The sequence below is a fragment of the Dreissena polymorpha genome, chromosome 10 (assembly GCF_020536995.1).
Source record: "Dreissena polymorpha isolate Duluth1 chromosome 10, UMN_Dpol_1.0, whole genome shotgun sequence".
Lineage (NCBI taxonomy): Eukaryota > Metazoa > Mollusca > Bivalvia > Myida > Dreissenidae > Dreissena > Dreissena polymorpha.
The window spans coordinates 69,429,548-69,446,660 of record NC_068364.1 but is presented as its reverse complement, the minus strand read 5'-3'; the positions used below and the strand labels follow the sequence as shown (position 1 = coordinate 69,446,660).

The window sequence follows — 17,113 nt, the reverse complement described above, 5'->3', positions numbered from 1 at the left end:
CTCAACACAATATATAGTCCACATCCGTATTGTCGCGGTATTCCTATTCCCGCGGTATTTCGATTGCGCCCCCTTCGTGTTGTTTACCTGTCAGAGTTGGTGACCCAATTTCTTTCGACGTCAGAAAACTGTATTTTCAGTGATCATGAGCAATATTTTGGTTAGTTGTAATTGTTATCCAACAGAAATAAAAATTTTCCACCAAATTAAACACTATTTCTATTTATTTATTTATTCAGTATTTTAACTTTTTTTCATCTTATTTACGCATCGTCTGCTCGCTTTTTCCTGATGTCATGAATATGCAAATATTCCAAGCTCCGCCCATATGCTTAAGGTTACACATCACTATTAAAGATTAGGCCTTAAACCATTTAATTTGAAACTGTTGGTTGAACCTGAATGATCATAAGGGTCTTAAAGTGAGACGACCAATTATTTCATTTGCAGAAAATAAGAAGTGGTTAGAAGCCACACGACAAGGAAAACTTAAAGAGAGCTTTCCAAGCATCTCTGTCAGGCATGTCGGTTTATAGGGCAAGCAGGTTGTATGGGTTTCCAGAATCCACACTAAGGGATAGAACCAGGCATAATGTAACCCTAGACTGTAGGTCAGGTCCTGTCCGTCTCTTTAATGATGAAGAAGAAAAACTGCTTGTTGATCACATAATACACATGGCCAACATTGGATATGGCTACACAATAAGCAGCATACGATATATGGCTGCTGATTATGCTCGGTCACTTGGGAAATCGGTGAAAGCGGGTGAAGGTCTGAGCCAGAATTGGTTTTATGCATTTTTGGGAAGATGGGAACAACTTAAAGTTGTGGCTCCACAAAAGCTTGGAATGGCCCGTGCAATTACTTTCAAGAACTTGAAAAAGTTCTGAATGAAAACAATATGCTTAATGCACCGGAACGAATTTATAATGTTGACGAGTCTGGCTTTTCAACAGAACACAGTCCTCCCAAGATTGTTTGTGCTAAAGACACAGTCGCACAGGCCATTACATCCCCAAGTACGAAGAATATTACTATCATCGGTACAGCAAACGCCGTAGGGAACCATGTACCACCTTTCTTCATCTTCCCAGGAAAAAGGTGGTCAGATGATCTTTTAGATTGTACGTTGCCAGGCTCTACCAGTGGCATGTCAGATAGTGGTTGGATTAACAGAGGCCTTTTTGAGCGTTATCTGTCTGAGCATTTTTCAAAACATGTGAAGCTCGACAAAACTGGCCCTCCTACTCTGATCTTATATGACGGGCACACATCACATTTGTCTTTAACTCTGACAGAATGGGAAAAAGAAAATAATGTTGTTTTGTTTGTTTTACCACCTCATTCAAGCCATCTGACACAGCCCCTTGACATTGGTGTTTTTGGACCACTCAAAAAATACTACTCTCATGAATGCCTAGTAACCCAGGAGTGAGTGTTACAAGATATGAAGTTGCTAGACTGACCTCTCGACCATACGCGAAATCATTTTCCCCAGATAACATAATTTCAGCTTTTCAAAATCGGGCATCTACCCATTTTACAGGAACATTTACTTGGATGAAGAAAGAGGAGACACAGATGTCACACCGTCAGCCGAGAAAGTTGAAACTGAAACTTCAAATAAAGAACTGACAACAACCACAGCAAAAAGCTTCCTTGAAAACAGAAACATAACGCATATTGTTCAAAGAACCAAAAAGAAATTCACACCACCTATAAAAGTTATTGGAAACCTTATGCCAGAGAAAAATACTGAAATACTGAAAAGTCTGCAGGTAAAAAAACCCTCAAACAACTCAAAGGCTGTGGACAGTACAAATATAGTGGTTTCACTGACTACCGTTTCCAATCAAACGTCACAAATAACATCACCAAAGTCGTCTAGAGCAACCTGTCATGACGCCAGCCCAGCACACAATATTTCATCGCCTGATGTATCCATCTACAACTGTATGACTTGTGTTGTGCGTGTAGACAAAGTCTTCCACCACAGCTCGTTATCTTTCCTGATGTGAAGTTAATAAAATGGGGACAGTGTGATGTTTGTAAACATTGGGTACATCTGGCACACTGTACACCTGTGAAAGTGCTCAGAAGAGGAAGCACCTTTAGGTGCATTCATTGTCCAGAGGAGTAGAATCATTACTGTGGTGCAGTTCAAAGTATTGTTAAACTGTTAATGTTCATGTTAAAATCAAGTTTAATGTTTCATGATTAATGTTACTACTCCTAAAAGTTAAGCTTCTAAGCAGATATTTTCTATTTATTGTGATTTAGTGACCTAACGCCTGTTAACCTACTTACGGCAAGAATATGAATATGGCATCTCGTACGCATCAGTGGACAGTATGATGTATAAACTGATTGACACGAAAAAGAAACATGAAATATGAATAGAATTTAGATAGATTTCACTTGAAAAGGTGTTTATCTTCGGACAGGAATCCATAATTTATCAAGTAAGTATTTGTTTCAACTTGAATTTTTATTAGAACGTTAATTACCCAGAGAATATGGATGACCATTATATTTGCAAGCTTTTAATGTTTTGGATTTTTAGCAAGCATCTGCAGTAATTCAGTTCACATCATTTAGACTAATTGAACTACTCACACTTTTCATGAGTTAGCTTGTTAACACTTGTACATGTACTATAATTATTTGCCCTTTGCATGCTGGGAAATTTGTTGCCTGCTAAAATGTCGTCTGCTGAATTTCTAAAATTAGCATTTTCTTCGATTTTTTTTCAAAGAATACTATCAGAATAGCAAACAGTTTGGATCCTGATGAGACGCCACGTTCTGTGGCGTCTCATCTGGATCCAAACTGTTTGCAAAGGCCTTTAAAATTCGGTTCCCGCACTGAAAGGGTTAATAAACCTATTTATATTACTTCGATTGCATCAAAAGGCTTATTGATATGCTCTCAAATATGTTTCTTAGGTACTTGATGTCCATGGAGGAGATCTTAAGACCACTCCCACAGCAAGGACCAAAGCTTTCACCTCGAAGTCTGTACGTGTACACCATATCCACTCTGCCACGGCCACCTGAATTATTTAATAAGTTGATGCTTACCACCCTGGCATTGATGTGATCATCAACAAAGTGAATGTCCTCATGCGCCTTGGACGTCTCTATGGGTTGATTGCTCAATAGGCTGACAAACTCAAAATACAGCTGTCGTATACGGGAGTCGCCGAGAAACGTGATATGGTTGTGGCCTCCCCAGTATGATATATAATGCATGCACATCCTGGAGTCTCTGAAATAGAATTGTATCGATACACTGTACAGTGTTGTTTGTTTACCATATTGGAAACGGGGCCTGGTCCCTTTGGATTGGGGAATATTGCATACTTTTGCCTAAAATTGGGAAATTAATGTTGTTGATTTTATGCAAATACTATAAAATTGATAATAAAAGTGATTTCTATATTATATTTTATAACATTCAATTTATAGAATTAGATTCGGAGAATTGGGAGTTAGACTTTCTTAAAAAATAATTTTATTGGGGAAACCTTCAATTTAGAATTATAGGTCCCGTTAGGGAAAAATATACATTTTTTTTATGGGAATGGGTCCCCCTACCGGACCCAAATTAAAAAAAAATAACACTGCATTATGACAGGTCTAATTGTAAAATATTATATCTGCATAAATAAACATGTATACAGTGCTCCAGCTAGGCCTAAATAGAAGGGAGCCTGCCCTCCCCTTCCGGAGCTCTGCCCTGCCCTTCCATGGCCCCGACCTGCCCTTCCAAGGCTCCGCCCTGCACTTTTTCTTATTAAAAAAAATAATCTTTTGGACATATTATGATTATTTATAAATCTTTTATTACATTGTGATTACTTTATTCTTCATTGTAGACATTTTATTTGCATGATTTAATAATCAGTGCTCACGCTGCTGCCAGACATTATCGCCAATGGCGATTATTTAATCCAACTGGCTATTATTTCTTTAAATTGTCTAGAAAAATTGGCGATTATTTTATCCGCCTACATCAAAAATAAATTTGCCTCTACAAGTTTTCCGGCGAATGCGAAACGCCTGTTAATCGGGCCATCAAGCAGGAAAAATCGATAACGAGATTACCTGTGTACACACTCGACCCTGTGTATTGTCATACACGTGTCAATAACTTCTGTGACATCCTGGCCTAGAGCGTTTTTCTCAATCAGTGTCCAACAGAAGTGATATATTTCGGAAAAAAACGTCTTTAATCTCCCGGTGCTTTACCAATTATCGGTAACTGTTAGATTTTCGTTATTTTATCGCAATTATTATTTAAGCGTCATTATTGAAAATTGCCGCAAATATTGTCGGCTGGTTTAGTTTTTCACGCCTTTTTTTTTTCCAATTAGATTACCTTGAACATTTCTTGATTAAATAATTATTTAATCGCCATCAACTTATTATCCCCGTCATAACCGCTATATGTCGTCTGCTTCAACATTTCTTGATGTGTGATAATGATTTCAACTTTTTTCTCGGCGTAGCTGTATAAGCCAGCTTTTCACCTTACCTGACCTTTGTAAGTGTCCAATAAAATTCAAATAAAATTTCCCGCGGCTAGGTACAAATGAACACACTTAATTTATTCAATTGGCTGATTTGAACATACCACCAGAACATTGGAAACATGGACGCGTGTTTGTAACACTGTTTTACTGCATGAAACAATTGTATCTCTAATGAAAAGACTTGATAGATAGAACAGTGTTAAACTCAACTCTCGACATCAACGCAGTTTGCGCGTGCACCTTTTATTTTCAAAATATAGCTAGCGCCAGTATCAGGGTCAAATCGCGGCCAGTGAAATAGTTGTTATATAATATAGACGCTATCGCGTGAACTAGGTGAAGTGTTTGGGTTATCTGGAAGACTTGTGGTCAGCAGCAATAAATCACTTTCTCGGGTTAACCTTCTCAAAGGGTCAATCTCAGCATGTTATCTCATTAACAGCTACAGACCATTTTTGTATTGCTGATAAGGGCTGAAGTCTATCTGACTCAAGAATCTGTCATATGTGGACTGTGGAATTTTCTTTAGACCAGAAATATGTTAAATGAAAATATTCAGTGATACAATTATGGTAGATTCTTAATGTGTTTTCAACAATATTATGATAAATAATATTTTTGATTAATTTAACAAGAATTATTCCACTATATTGACTAATGTATTAAGCATGAGCGCGATGATTCTCGATACTGTTAATAATCAAATCAAATAGCAATGCCCGACAAACCACTACAACAGGTTTGTTCGAAGAATGCGCGTATGAATATTTAAAATATGTACGGATACTTCGCGTGTGGCCAGTTGACTTAATGTTTTAATTTCACTTCCATTCTTCTTTTGGTTTTCTGTTTTGTATCTATAGGTTTATGACCAGCAATATGTAATAATGTAAAATAAGCCGCGAACACTCTGCGTAACATCCCGTACTACGTGTCATGCAGCTAAGAACTGCACAGAAAAAGACATTCGCTATCTTTGATCTCATTCATTGAACTCTTTACCTTTCACAAAATCCAACCACAATCAACGCCGTATATCTTTTTTAAAGATATTTCTTGTTTGTAATTATTTTGTTTACGTTGCTCAAATGATACCGTAATTGCTTTCAAGTCAGCGGGCGCTAATTGTCGTCTGCTTTAATTATTATAAAGAAGCCAATTTTGTTATTTTTCTATAATTATTGTGTTTTTGTTGCTCAAAATACTATTTAAAGTTAAAAACATTCAACACTTCTCAAAGGTAAGTAGTAAAAAAACTTGAGTTTTGCAATGTTGCAATTATTCACGTTTTCGCTATTTTCTGAAAACCGTACCATTCTACGCATGTTGCAAATTAAAAGTCAGCCATCTCGCAATTTTAAATTATGTATCTATTATTATGCATATTTTATTTCATGTGCAAAAGAGGTATCTCAACATGTTTTCGGACAGGCGTTTTCGGATACTGTACAGTTTGTCGATTTTAATTTACTTTCAGCGTTCTTTATAACATTTTTTTATAGAATGACGAATACATATGCTGTGTTACGGATGGTCTGGTTGACAATATTTCGTATGGTACTAACCCGAACTTGCTCCTAGACAGACTTTAAAAATTTAACAATTTGAAAAGGCAGTTTTTACTTTATGAATAGTACTTAAATAAAAGTATTCATCTTTTTGTTTTAAAGTATATATGTATGTAACTGTAGCTGATGTCTGGTTTTTTAAGTCACACCAACAACCTTGATTGTATTCTTTGTTGTAAAGCCATGATAATATTTTATAAGAAAATGCCACTGATATTATGCTTGTTTTAAAGTATATATTATAAATTAAATCTAAGAGATATACATTTGATAAAACATAGATAAAATGAGATTCATTGTTTTTTCTTTTTGCCTTCAGTACCATTTTGCGGAAAAGTCCGCGTCTGTTTTGGCTATTATGTTTTTTTAAGGAAAAAATGATGGCTATTATTTTCTGAAGGCCAGTGTGAGCACTGATAATAATGGGAATAATTTATTCTTACAATTATTTATGACATAAAAATTAATATGCAACAGGGAGCAATCCAGATATGCCCGTGCGCTCGAAAGTGTCCTTTTGACAAAATACTGCGCGTTGAAAGTGCCCTTTTAAAAAAAAAGTCCCCCATGCCCTTTTCAAATTCAAGCTGGAGCACTGTATACATGTAGTTTTCTTTAAGTTGGTTCTACATGAAAGGAACTTACTCTCTAGTATACTTATGCACCATACACCCATACGGCTGCCAGACCCCATAGCCTGGAAACCGTCCATCACTCAGAAGCCATGTGCATGTGTCACTGCCTGTAATGTACAACAATAGTTAAACAAACCGACAAACAGACAGGGCAAAAACAATATGTCACCCAGGGGGTACATATCAAAACATTTGAAATATCCTGCAGTGTTGATATTTGGTAAGAAATGATATTTGGTAAGTACATTGTGTTAATCTAAATATTACCCCAAAGCTCATACACAAATTAGCTGACTATTATTAGGAATAGCAGTGCTCCAGCTAAGCCTTAATAGAAGGGCGCCCCGCCCTGACCCTCCGAACACTTGCCCTGCCCTTCCTAGGCCCCCCCCTGCCCTTATTATTTTTTTTTAATATGATAATTAATAAATCTCTTATTACATTGAAATTATTTTTTCCTCATTTTAGACATTATATTTAAATAGTTTAATAATAATAGGAATAATATATTCTATCAAATATTGATATCATATAAATAAACATGCTTTATTTTTATTGCAACAGGAAGCATTCCAGAAACGCCAGCACGCTCGAAAGTGCCCTTTTGACAAAATACTGCGCGTCAAAAGTGCCCTTCTGACAAAAAGCCCCCTTGCCCTTTTTAAATCCTAGCTGGAGTACTGAATAGTATGACACAGTCTTGTCTTGATGCTTCCAGATAAGCATCTGATACAAACTAAAGGCGTTTACTGCATGGAAAATGGCAACACCATATCCAGAGTACAGGGGATCACGTGACTTAGTGAGGTTCACGATTAAACATTGATGGATGTAAACACACTGGTATATTTAAAGTGGTGCTTTTTTTTTAATATCTTCTAAAAACAATTTTCCTCTAGAATTTTAAATAGTGCAACAAAGACAGATTTTTATGCTGCTTTTGAAAAACCTCAGAATTACTTTATTTCAATGAGCCGGTGTTCTTGTTTAAAAATTTGATGTGTATTGCACCATTATGCTCCATTCACATGAAATGTTATCAACAATTTCAGATGTTTTTAAGTATTTATTCTTATACCTGAAGATATCGGCACACAGTGCAAGAAAAACTGTCTTTTATGCGATAAAGATTTTTCAAGTATTCTCAATAACTCGAGATATTTGTAAAAATAAAGTTTTTAAAGGTGTGTTTACATTCTGTCCAGCCCATGTGTACCGGTAAATCCCTGAAAACTCTGTTCATCATGCACCCTGATATTGATCAGGTGAGAATTTTGGATATCCTATTTTCCCATACCAAAGTCTAAGTCACAAAACAAGCCGGCAAGTGTAATTTTACATCCCTGGTTTAGTTTACTCAAGTGCCCTATTTTGACGCCTCTATTTAGTAGGGCTGTAACGATACATTCGAATATTCGAATTACTCGAATACGGCTGTAGATGAATTGTATTCGTTATTCGCCACCTCCCAAACCGAATATTTGATCAATACAAACAACGTGGTTTCGAGTTTGAAAGTTTAATCATCTTATCTTACAAATGAAGGTTCATACAATAAACCCCTATATTTAAATGTTCTCCTTATTCCGGCGTTTTTCATCATGTTTACCCCACTCACTATGTTGCACAGTGAGATTATCAACAAAATGGCGGGCACCGGTTGAATATTTACGACATTGAATTGAAAAATCTTTTGATGGTTGTTTAATGTATATTTAGGTAAATACGAGTGATTTGATGCTCAAACATACACACAAAGGATTAGCAGATGGTATTTCTATTTTGTTTATCTTTACGACAATGATTGTGCAACTTATCAACAAACATGGGGCCTAGCAAAGGGAATGCTATTGATATCGCGGGTGTGTCAACACTGTTGACTATTAATTGTTCTACTCAAGGATTTTATTGGTACTAGTCATGTTTTCTCAAAAGTTTCAAATCTGTGTTTAAAGTTTAAGCAGTTCTAGTCAGTGTTTTGTTATTTCAAAGTGTTATATTTCATATTTTCAGTATGCAATGATACTCTATTAATCAAATTGACCAATACTCATAGTTTCATACTATATAATGTCATGTCAAGTTGTCAGTATTACTTTTGTTCATTGAAATTCATATTCTCGAATAAATATTCGTATTCGCCACCCTGTATTCGTGATACGTATCATGTTCGTCACCTAGTGTATTCGTTACAGCCCTACTATTTAGTCTGTTGTAGTTTTGTTACTCTAAATATGGATTTGGGTAATGACATATTTCATTTGATTACACATTTACCTTTTATTTATTCATTTTAAATGCACTTGATTGTGTTATCAACCAAAATATAACTCAGCCAGGGATGGAAACTAACGTTTAACAATTGGTTGCGCACACGGGCAACCATCTTTAGTAATTTGGTTGCCCAGCTAAAGACTAATGAGCCCAGTACAATATACATGTAGTGTCACGTGTATATAAAACTTTCTTAAAAAAAAAAAGATAACTAAACAACAACATTGCTTAATTGACAAACTTTTTGTGTATTATATCCTATTATAAGTCTGAGATAAATCATTTCATTGGCATTGATAAATAAATTTTATGAAACTAATTATTAACTCACAGTCGTCAATTTCATTAAATGTTTAATTGCACTGAATTGTTTCAAGCTTAACAAGAAACCGTTGGAGACGGGTGATGCTCCCCAAAGTTTTTTTTGTCATAATATTGCACTATATATTCATATAAAAGGAAACGTCTTGAGGGGCATAACTTTGGACAAAATAATACGATGGATGGTTTAGCAACTTAAAATTTTTAAAGGGCCATAACTCTCTAAACAAATCATCTAACCAGAACCCACAGATAATATGCGAATCTCCTCAAGGTAGTTAAGCTTCCCATAAAGCTTCATTGAATTCCAGTCAGTAGTTGGGGGGACAAGAATTGTACTATATGTACAGTTAATGGAAACTTTCAAAGGGCCATAACTCTGTGAAAAATCATCCGACGAGAACCGGCTGATAATTTGCACATCTCTTCTTGGTACATGTAGTGAAGCTTCCCATAAAGTTTAATTGAATTCCGGTCATTAATTGCTGAGGAATAGACCGGACAAAAATTGTGCACGGACGGACGGACACATGGACAGCAGGGCCCTCAATCTATCAAATCTGCCGCCGAATTTCGGCGGCAGTCCCCCACCTGAAAAGTATACTTTTTTCCCCTTTTGGGGGGAAAAATTCCCCCTAAAAAAAAAAAAATAATTTTTTTTTTTTTTAATAGAAAGATTTGTCTCATGATTATTATATCTCAATTCTATTTCAATTTAATCTTTTTAAACATACTAAATTATGAAAAATGAATGAATATAGTGCAAACATGTACAAATGAAATAATGAGAGAGTAAGTAAAAAAAATCCTCCAAAAAGGGAAACGCCGCAAAAATCACCCCTCCTAAGGACTGCGGACCCCTTCCCCCAAAGTAGTGTGAGGGCCCTGGACAGACGAAGCGGCGACTATATGCTCCCCCCAAAAATTTTGTGGAAGCATAAAAAGCAAGTTTCCCAGCCGGACTATTAACTTTTGAATTTGAGTTGCACAGGCCAAAACGTACTGGCCCCGGGCTCATGGGCAACCACTAATTTCCAACCCTGGGCTGAACCTTGCACCGGTAGACTGTGTTAACAATGCTCTTCTGCATTTATTTAAGAATGTAACATGGGCTGCAAGGATCTGTGGAATTGTGCCGTTTTTAACTGTTTAAAATCTATAAAACTTCTAAAGACTTTTGGATGAGATACATGTGTTTGACGTGTTTAATATATCACATGGTTTGTTTAATACTCTTCATAAGCCATGAATAATTTAAGTCTTTGTTCTAAAGTAAACGATGTGGCAGTTCCTTATGTTCAAACAGATGCCACCACAGAAAATCCCTGGAAGAGGAGGACCTGCAACAGCTGCAGAATGATCCATGGCCCTTGCTACACTTTGTGGGATTGGGGCCGAGGCCCTTAAAGGGGGGAATTTCGCGTCATTTTAGGCGAAAAGGGGAATTTTAGAAGATCTAGTCACCAACCATTCAGCACATAAAATTGCAATATTTTATGTAATTTACATAAATATACATTTAATCAAAGGTTAACAGCACAATACCAGCTGGCAACTAAGGTACATGTATAAAATAAAATTAAAAACAACATTTTTTTTAGAGGGGGGAATTTTTAGCTGAAATAGGGGAAAAAAGTATACTATTTTAAGGGGGGAATGGGGCCGAATTTCGGCCCCAAAAATGGCCAAATGAGCGCCCTGTGACCTCAAAAGCAATCTGCAAGTGTAGCCAGCCCTGCAATCTGGAGAGGCTGAATATTAGCTTGCCCTCCACGCACTTGACTTAGAGCTAGACTCTCATTCAGAGTATTAACATTAAACAAGAGATGTGGTCGTCAGAAACACAATGCCCCCTATTGCGCCGCTTTTTTTTTTGACCTTTGACCTTGAAGGATGACCTTGACCTTGAACTTCCACCACTCAAAATGTGCAGCTTCATGAGAACGCCGCTTTGAATTTATTTTTTTTACCTTTGACCTTGAAGGAAGACCTTGACCTTGAACTTCCACCACTCAGAATGTGCAGCTTCATGAGATGCACATGCATGTCAAATATCAAGTTGCTATCTTGAATATTGAAAAAGTTATGGCCAATGTTTAAGTTTTTTTCGGACGAACAGACAGACTGACATACTGACTGACGGACAGTTCAACTGCTATATGCCACCCTACCGGGGGCATAAAAACAGTTGCAATTAAAATGTTTTTGCTTTTTTTAAAGTTTGAGAGATTTCAAAATAAATACAGCAGGCCTTTTTCTGTCTATTTTGGGAAAAAGTACCTAGCAAAATTGGGATTTTTTTAGTTGCGAAATCTTCCAAATTGGGAAGTATTTTCATCGACAAAAGCATTATTTGGGAAATTATTTTTCTGAATTTTTCTTATTAAATCTGATGTTTTCATACATAGTTATTGTCCAAAAATGCTAAGAAAGAATTAAACTGTTTGTAACCATGCAACAGTCATTGTCCACTGCTAAAGTAAGTATGTGTATGATAAAAAAAAAACACGGACTTTGTTTTGCTTGAAGTTCACATAATCATAAAATACATAGCTCGATATGTCATTAAGGATTATTTTTGAATATTCACAGTAAAAGGACCAGCACTCAACATATTTTTATTCAACATTCAAGTTGCCAAATGTCTGAAGGCAATCCTGTTTTGAAACACAAAAGTAAAGATGAACATCATAAATGTACAGTATTGAAATGTTGAGAAGCTACAAAGGGTAGTCACTCTAAATCTGGCAGTGGCAAATGTTCATCACTTGCTTGCTCAGAAACCCCTTCTGGGGAACACAAACTGAGTTTGACTACTGGGAATGTTAATGGGCGAGTCAGATTCTGGGTTAGTTGCAATAATCCAACTCCCAGCTATTGACCCTCTGTGAAGAGCTGTACGTATGTACACATTTAAGCTCAGACCATTCAAGAAGAACTAGATTCTGGGTTAACGGTAGACTGACTGGAGGTAGTATTTCCCCACAAAACATTCAGTTTTTGTGTGCCTTTCGAGTCAATTTATCGTAATTCACTTTGATAGTGCTTCGAATTATACGACATTTTTTACAATGGGTCTGATTTCCGTAATTTTTTACCGAAATTTATTCTTTCGAACCACGGTTACGTTGAAAGTGAAACAAGTCCACATTTATTTACCTCAGACCATTGATATTGATTCTCAACCAATTTACAATAATTAATGCGTATACATGGTTATCACTTGTAGTATACATACGTGATGATTCTGAATAATCCAGGACTTCAATATTTAAAAGCTAATTCTGACCGAAAATGACCGTAAATGCGTCTTAAGAAATGCATAGACACAAGCGGCCGCCATTTTGTATGAAGTGTCAAGATTGCAAAATTGCATTATGGAACAGGCGATACGATGACATTCTACGCGGAATTCACATTGGCTGCTAAAACACGTCGCCCGATTATTAAAAACACGGTACCTACAGGTAAACGCATTTTTGGGCTTCAGTTATTTCGATCAGAAATTGGATTTTTTTTGGATAATTGGGAAAAAATATCTGAATTTGGCATTGGGAATGGGTCTGACTATCGGACCTGTGAGATAGGCAGAAAATTGAGAAAAAGGTCTGATACATTTGTATTTTATTTTCTGTGAAAAATGCTGTATTACTTCAATCTTAAAAGCTTAATTTGATGCACCAGATTGCGCCATTTAACTCCTTCAATTAGAAAATTTTCTAGGGTGAGCAGGGGTGGCGAAATTAAAAAAAACTATACTTGTCCACGGACAACCATTTAGGAAATTTAACTTGTCCGTTGCTTAACTACACTTGTCCGTTAATGTTGATATAAATTATAAACGCATTTATTGATTAATTTAAAATAATGAGGAATAAATCAAAATGAGTATTTTTTGCTTGTTTTAGTTATATTTGTATTTCCATGGTACATTCATTATAGCAGTATGTTATAAACAATATAAAGACGTTCTCAAACTTTTAATCTTGCATTTAGCTAGTGTTATTAAAACATGTGTTTCACATAGATACATCGTAATCTTAAAAAATTAAATGAGTCCAATATGTGGACCTCATCAGTTCCAATCATTTCCGTTAAAGTCGTCTGAAATTATTCTCAAATAACAAAGTAGACCGTGTTTTGATTATCTTAGTTCGATACTTATATTTCTGTCTGATTGTGAAACTAAAGAAACCAGTCTGTACACTGTCTCTAGGTTGGCGCTAGGGAAAAAAAATTAGTAGCCAAATTTCAGCACTACGATAAAGACCCACATTATAACCTTATTTGTTCAATGAACGAAATAATCATTATCATGAATCTATAGGTATCAACAATGACTGTATTAAATTATTATTGAAGTCACATTTAAATAAATTATTTGTTACCTGAAATCAAATAATTTTATATTTTTTATTTATTTTTCATTTATATTTATTTTCATGCACTGGCATAAACAGTATACAATGTTAGAACTTTCAGATATGCCCCGGTCTTTGATTGGGTGGGTCTTGCGTAACTCTTATTCGCCACCCCCCTTCTCCCAATAATTTTTGCCGTAGTCTGGTGCTTCTTGATTTTTGAAAAACACATTTACTGCAATGTATTCTTGAATTGACATATTTTTCCATAGTTGCAATATATAATTTATTGAAACGTACCGGTAAATTTGTAAGTCTTAAATACTGCATGTACTGAGTGGCTAGGCTATATTTAGTTACACATCGTCTGATTTTTAAAAAGCATGCTTTGCATGCGTAGAACTTGGCATTGCAGACGGCAGCAATAATTTCGCGCTCTTTCTTATAACACGGGTTTTACATGGCATAACGGTATTAATGCAAGGTGAATAGTTCTTATCACGTGGCTATAGAAAAACGGTGTAAATCAGTTCTACAAATAGACATGATAAAATATACATGCACTGGATTTAATTTGTGACCGCATCAAATTATTAACGGGTTTTGTTTTTCACAACTTACTCGCCGTAAGTAATTTTACACTGCTCACCAATTGCAATTATTTTCTCATAATTAATGATTGTTTACAGTACGGTAAATAGGTGTGATGATGATGCCCGAAACCGCCTTTAATGTACTGCTTTATTTACCGGTTTTATATCACGTATTAATGCTACTACTGTGATTCATTGTTAATAAACCTGCGATAAACACTTACTCTGTGACCGATGTCAATCAAAAATAATAATCGCTATATAACTCCGCCTCCATAAACATTCTCGTAACCGATTGGACGTTAAATGTCACAGTTTGGCGACTGGAAAGTTACCCGAAAATTTCCCGTGATGCATCTGTCAGCATACATGACTGTGTTATGTGGCTTGAATATACGATATGGGCATCCAGTTATCTCTTATCAATGGACTATCTGTTACCACCAGGAGCTTTTATGGCGATTACATGTGGAAATCGGTACCGAGTTCTCTTTAAAAGTAGGGAATATTATATACTTATAGAGAAATATCAGGTTTTTTTTGCAATCGCCATTTTCATTCACATTTTAAACTTTAATCGCCAGCTGAAAGATTCAATCGCCTATGGCGATTTTGGCGATCGGAAACGCTAACATAGTGTCTAACAGTCTGGCCGAATATTGAAAATGCGGCATGCTCCCAGTCTCTAATAGAATAAGGGAGATCACTGGGCAGGAGAGTGCCCGAATTTTATCTTGAATGCTCCGCAAATAGCACTGACAATGTAATCGCGTGTCAACATCCGGTTTTGTAAAACTTAATTACCGCTTTAATATAATGTTGTTTTTTTTTGTATTCCTCGACCGACTGGTTGTCCACGGACAACTTAATTGAAAAAAATCAGTTGCCCTGACAAGCAAATGTACGACTCGGGCAACTCGGACATTTGATTTCGCCATCCCTGGTGAGTGATACCCATCCCGAACCCACCCACTGGATTATTTCAGTTTAAGTAAAATTTTGAAATGCAAATAAAAAACATCTAATTTTTAGTATTGTCTTAATTTATTTTCAAGCATAGTAATGTTAATGAAACAACATACTTGGAACGCATGCATGCAACGTCATCGTGAGAGCCGTGCTCTAAATGTAAAAAAAGTGATCAAAAGTAGGCTACGCTTGATATAAGGAAATCGTCAATACACTACAGTAAAAGTTCATCTCCTGCTACACAAATAATGTATAGGCATAGACGTTCTTTAATGTTTATATTCAAAATGAAATAAAAGCGTGTAAATTATGTTATCATGACATTTTTAAACCACAGTGACAAACAAAACAGCACGTAAAATGTCATGAAACATCGACATGAAATCCTAGTCAATATAAATTGCCGCCTTAAGAGTCTTTTGATGATTTTTTCTTTGGCAGACTCTTGGCGTCAATAGTCCACTCTATCTTTTTAATAGCGAGAGTTTTCCTTCTTTGTCTATATTGATGCGCAAGGAATTTGGTGCGCAACATTCAAGCCCCGATATCAGACAGTTAATATCAACGGATTGCAATAATATTTACATACCTGTGTAGATAATTCATTTCTCAATAATGTTCCGTAAGAATTATGTAATGACTCTTTCAATTATGCACGCCTGACCAATTTAAATCAACACACTACTCACATTTTCAATTCCAATCGCTGTGCCCGCTGTATACGGCAGGTAGATTTTAATCGATAACGCAGCCTATTACACCGTATGCCTTCTTCTGAATGGTTGATATTTAAATATTTCATAACATGGCGAGAGGTCAGTGATTGTATTGCGATTTAAGCAGAAGTTTAACTGAAACAAATTATGCCTTTTAACTTCAATTCGACGCTATTTGAGGTAAAAATGGACTTATTAACTAAAACTTTATGAGTTGGTTATGTTCTTTTGCAATTTTAAGCATATTGATATAATAGTATTGTATTTAATTTTCGTTATGGTTTTTGCAGACCGGAGTTTCAGCGTTCAGATTTATTCTGAACGCGAATTATTTCAGCTACATGAAATCCCACCCATTTGAGCATGAAATGATACATCAAAAGTAAATATGCAACATGTAAAGGCAACTTACTATATGTGACATGGATAAACCCGTGGTAGGCAATGAACCCCGAAACCATAATAAAAGCCAAAATTTTGGCATTTTCGATGTTAAGAAAATATGTAATTTCATGAGTAGACGAACTTGGTTTATCGGCCATTTTGAAACTAAAGAGCAGTTAATTAAAAGCAAGAGAAATAATAAATGAAGGTTACATTCCACTTACATTTCACTATCGCAAGAGTAACTCTGCTCTTTTGTAAATGCCTTAATGTTATATATCTGTCGTTTTTGTCATGGGATTGCTTTCTCCCGTACAATTTTTGCGTTTTTTTTTTTCGAAAGTTAAAGTCTGTTATCGGCAGTAAGAACCACGGTGGAGCTATATGAAGTGTACACAAATCATCATGGGCGTGGGAATAATAAAAAACGATGTAATATTATCATACGCACACGCTTTTAATAGATTTTGAGAGAAAAACGACAATTTTTGACCTTACGCTGTCCTTAACTTGAGCATTATGAAGGCTCTTCGTGAAACATTGTTCGGCAATAGCGCAGATTATAATCCGAGTTAACAATGAAATCCTCCCTAGCATTTAAATACAAAGAATAATAAATAACGAGCTTTGAAAATATAATGTGGCCTTGAAACTTCGTCTGACCCTTAGTGAGATATACAAACAAACTAAGGCAATTTCTAATTTCTTTATCATACGAGATGCTTTATGTCTCACGCAAGATTGTTTGGTATTGTTT

General features: G+C 35.8%; 1 protein-coding gene across 2 annotated transcripts in view; it reads right to left on the bottom strand.

The window, feature by feature from the left end:
- LOC127846961 (N-acetylneuraminate 9-O-acetyltransferase-like) overlaps window positions 1-16,515 on the bottom strand; it is a 76,779-nt gene extending 60,264 nt beyond the window's left edge. For both annotated transcript variants that reach the window (XM_052378422.1, XM_052378423.1), the window contains exons 1-3: window positions 16,385-16,515; window positions 6,749-6,845; window positions 3,082-3,268 (exon numbers count right to left, since the gene is read on the bottom strand). In XM_052378422.1, coding sequence (XP_052234382.1) covers window positions 3,082-3,268; window positions 6,749-6,845; window positions 16,385-16,514 — 414 coding nt within the window. In that variant the 5' untranslated portion in view covers window position 16,515. The remainder of the gene's footprint in view (window positions 1-3,081; window positions 3,269-6,748; window positions 6,846-16,384) is intronic.
- Window positions 16,516-17,113: the final 598 nt, after the last annotated feature.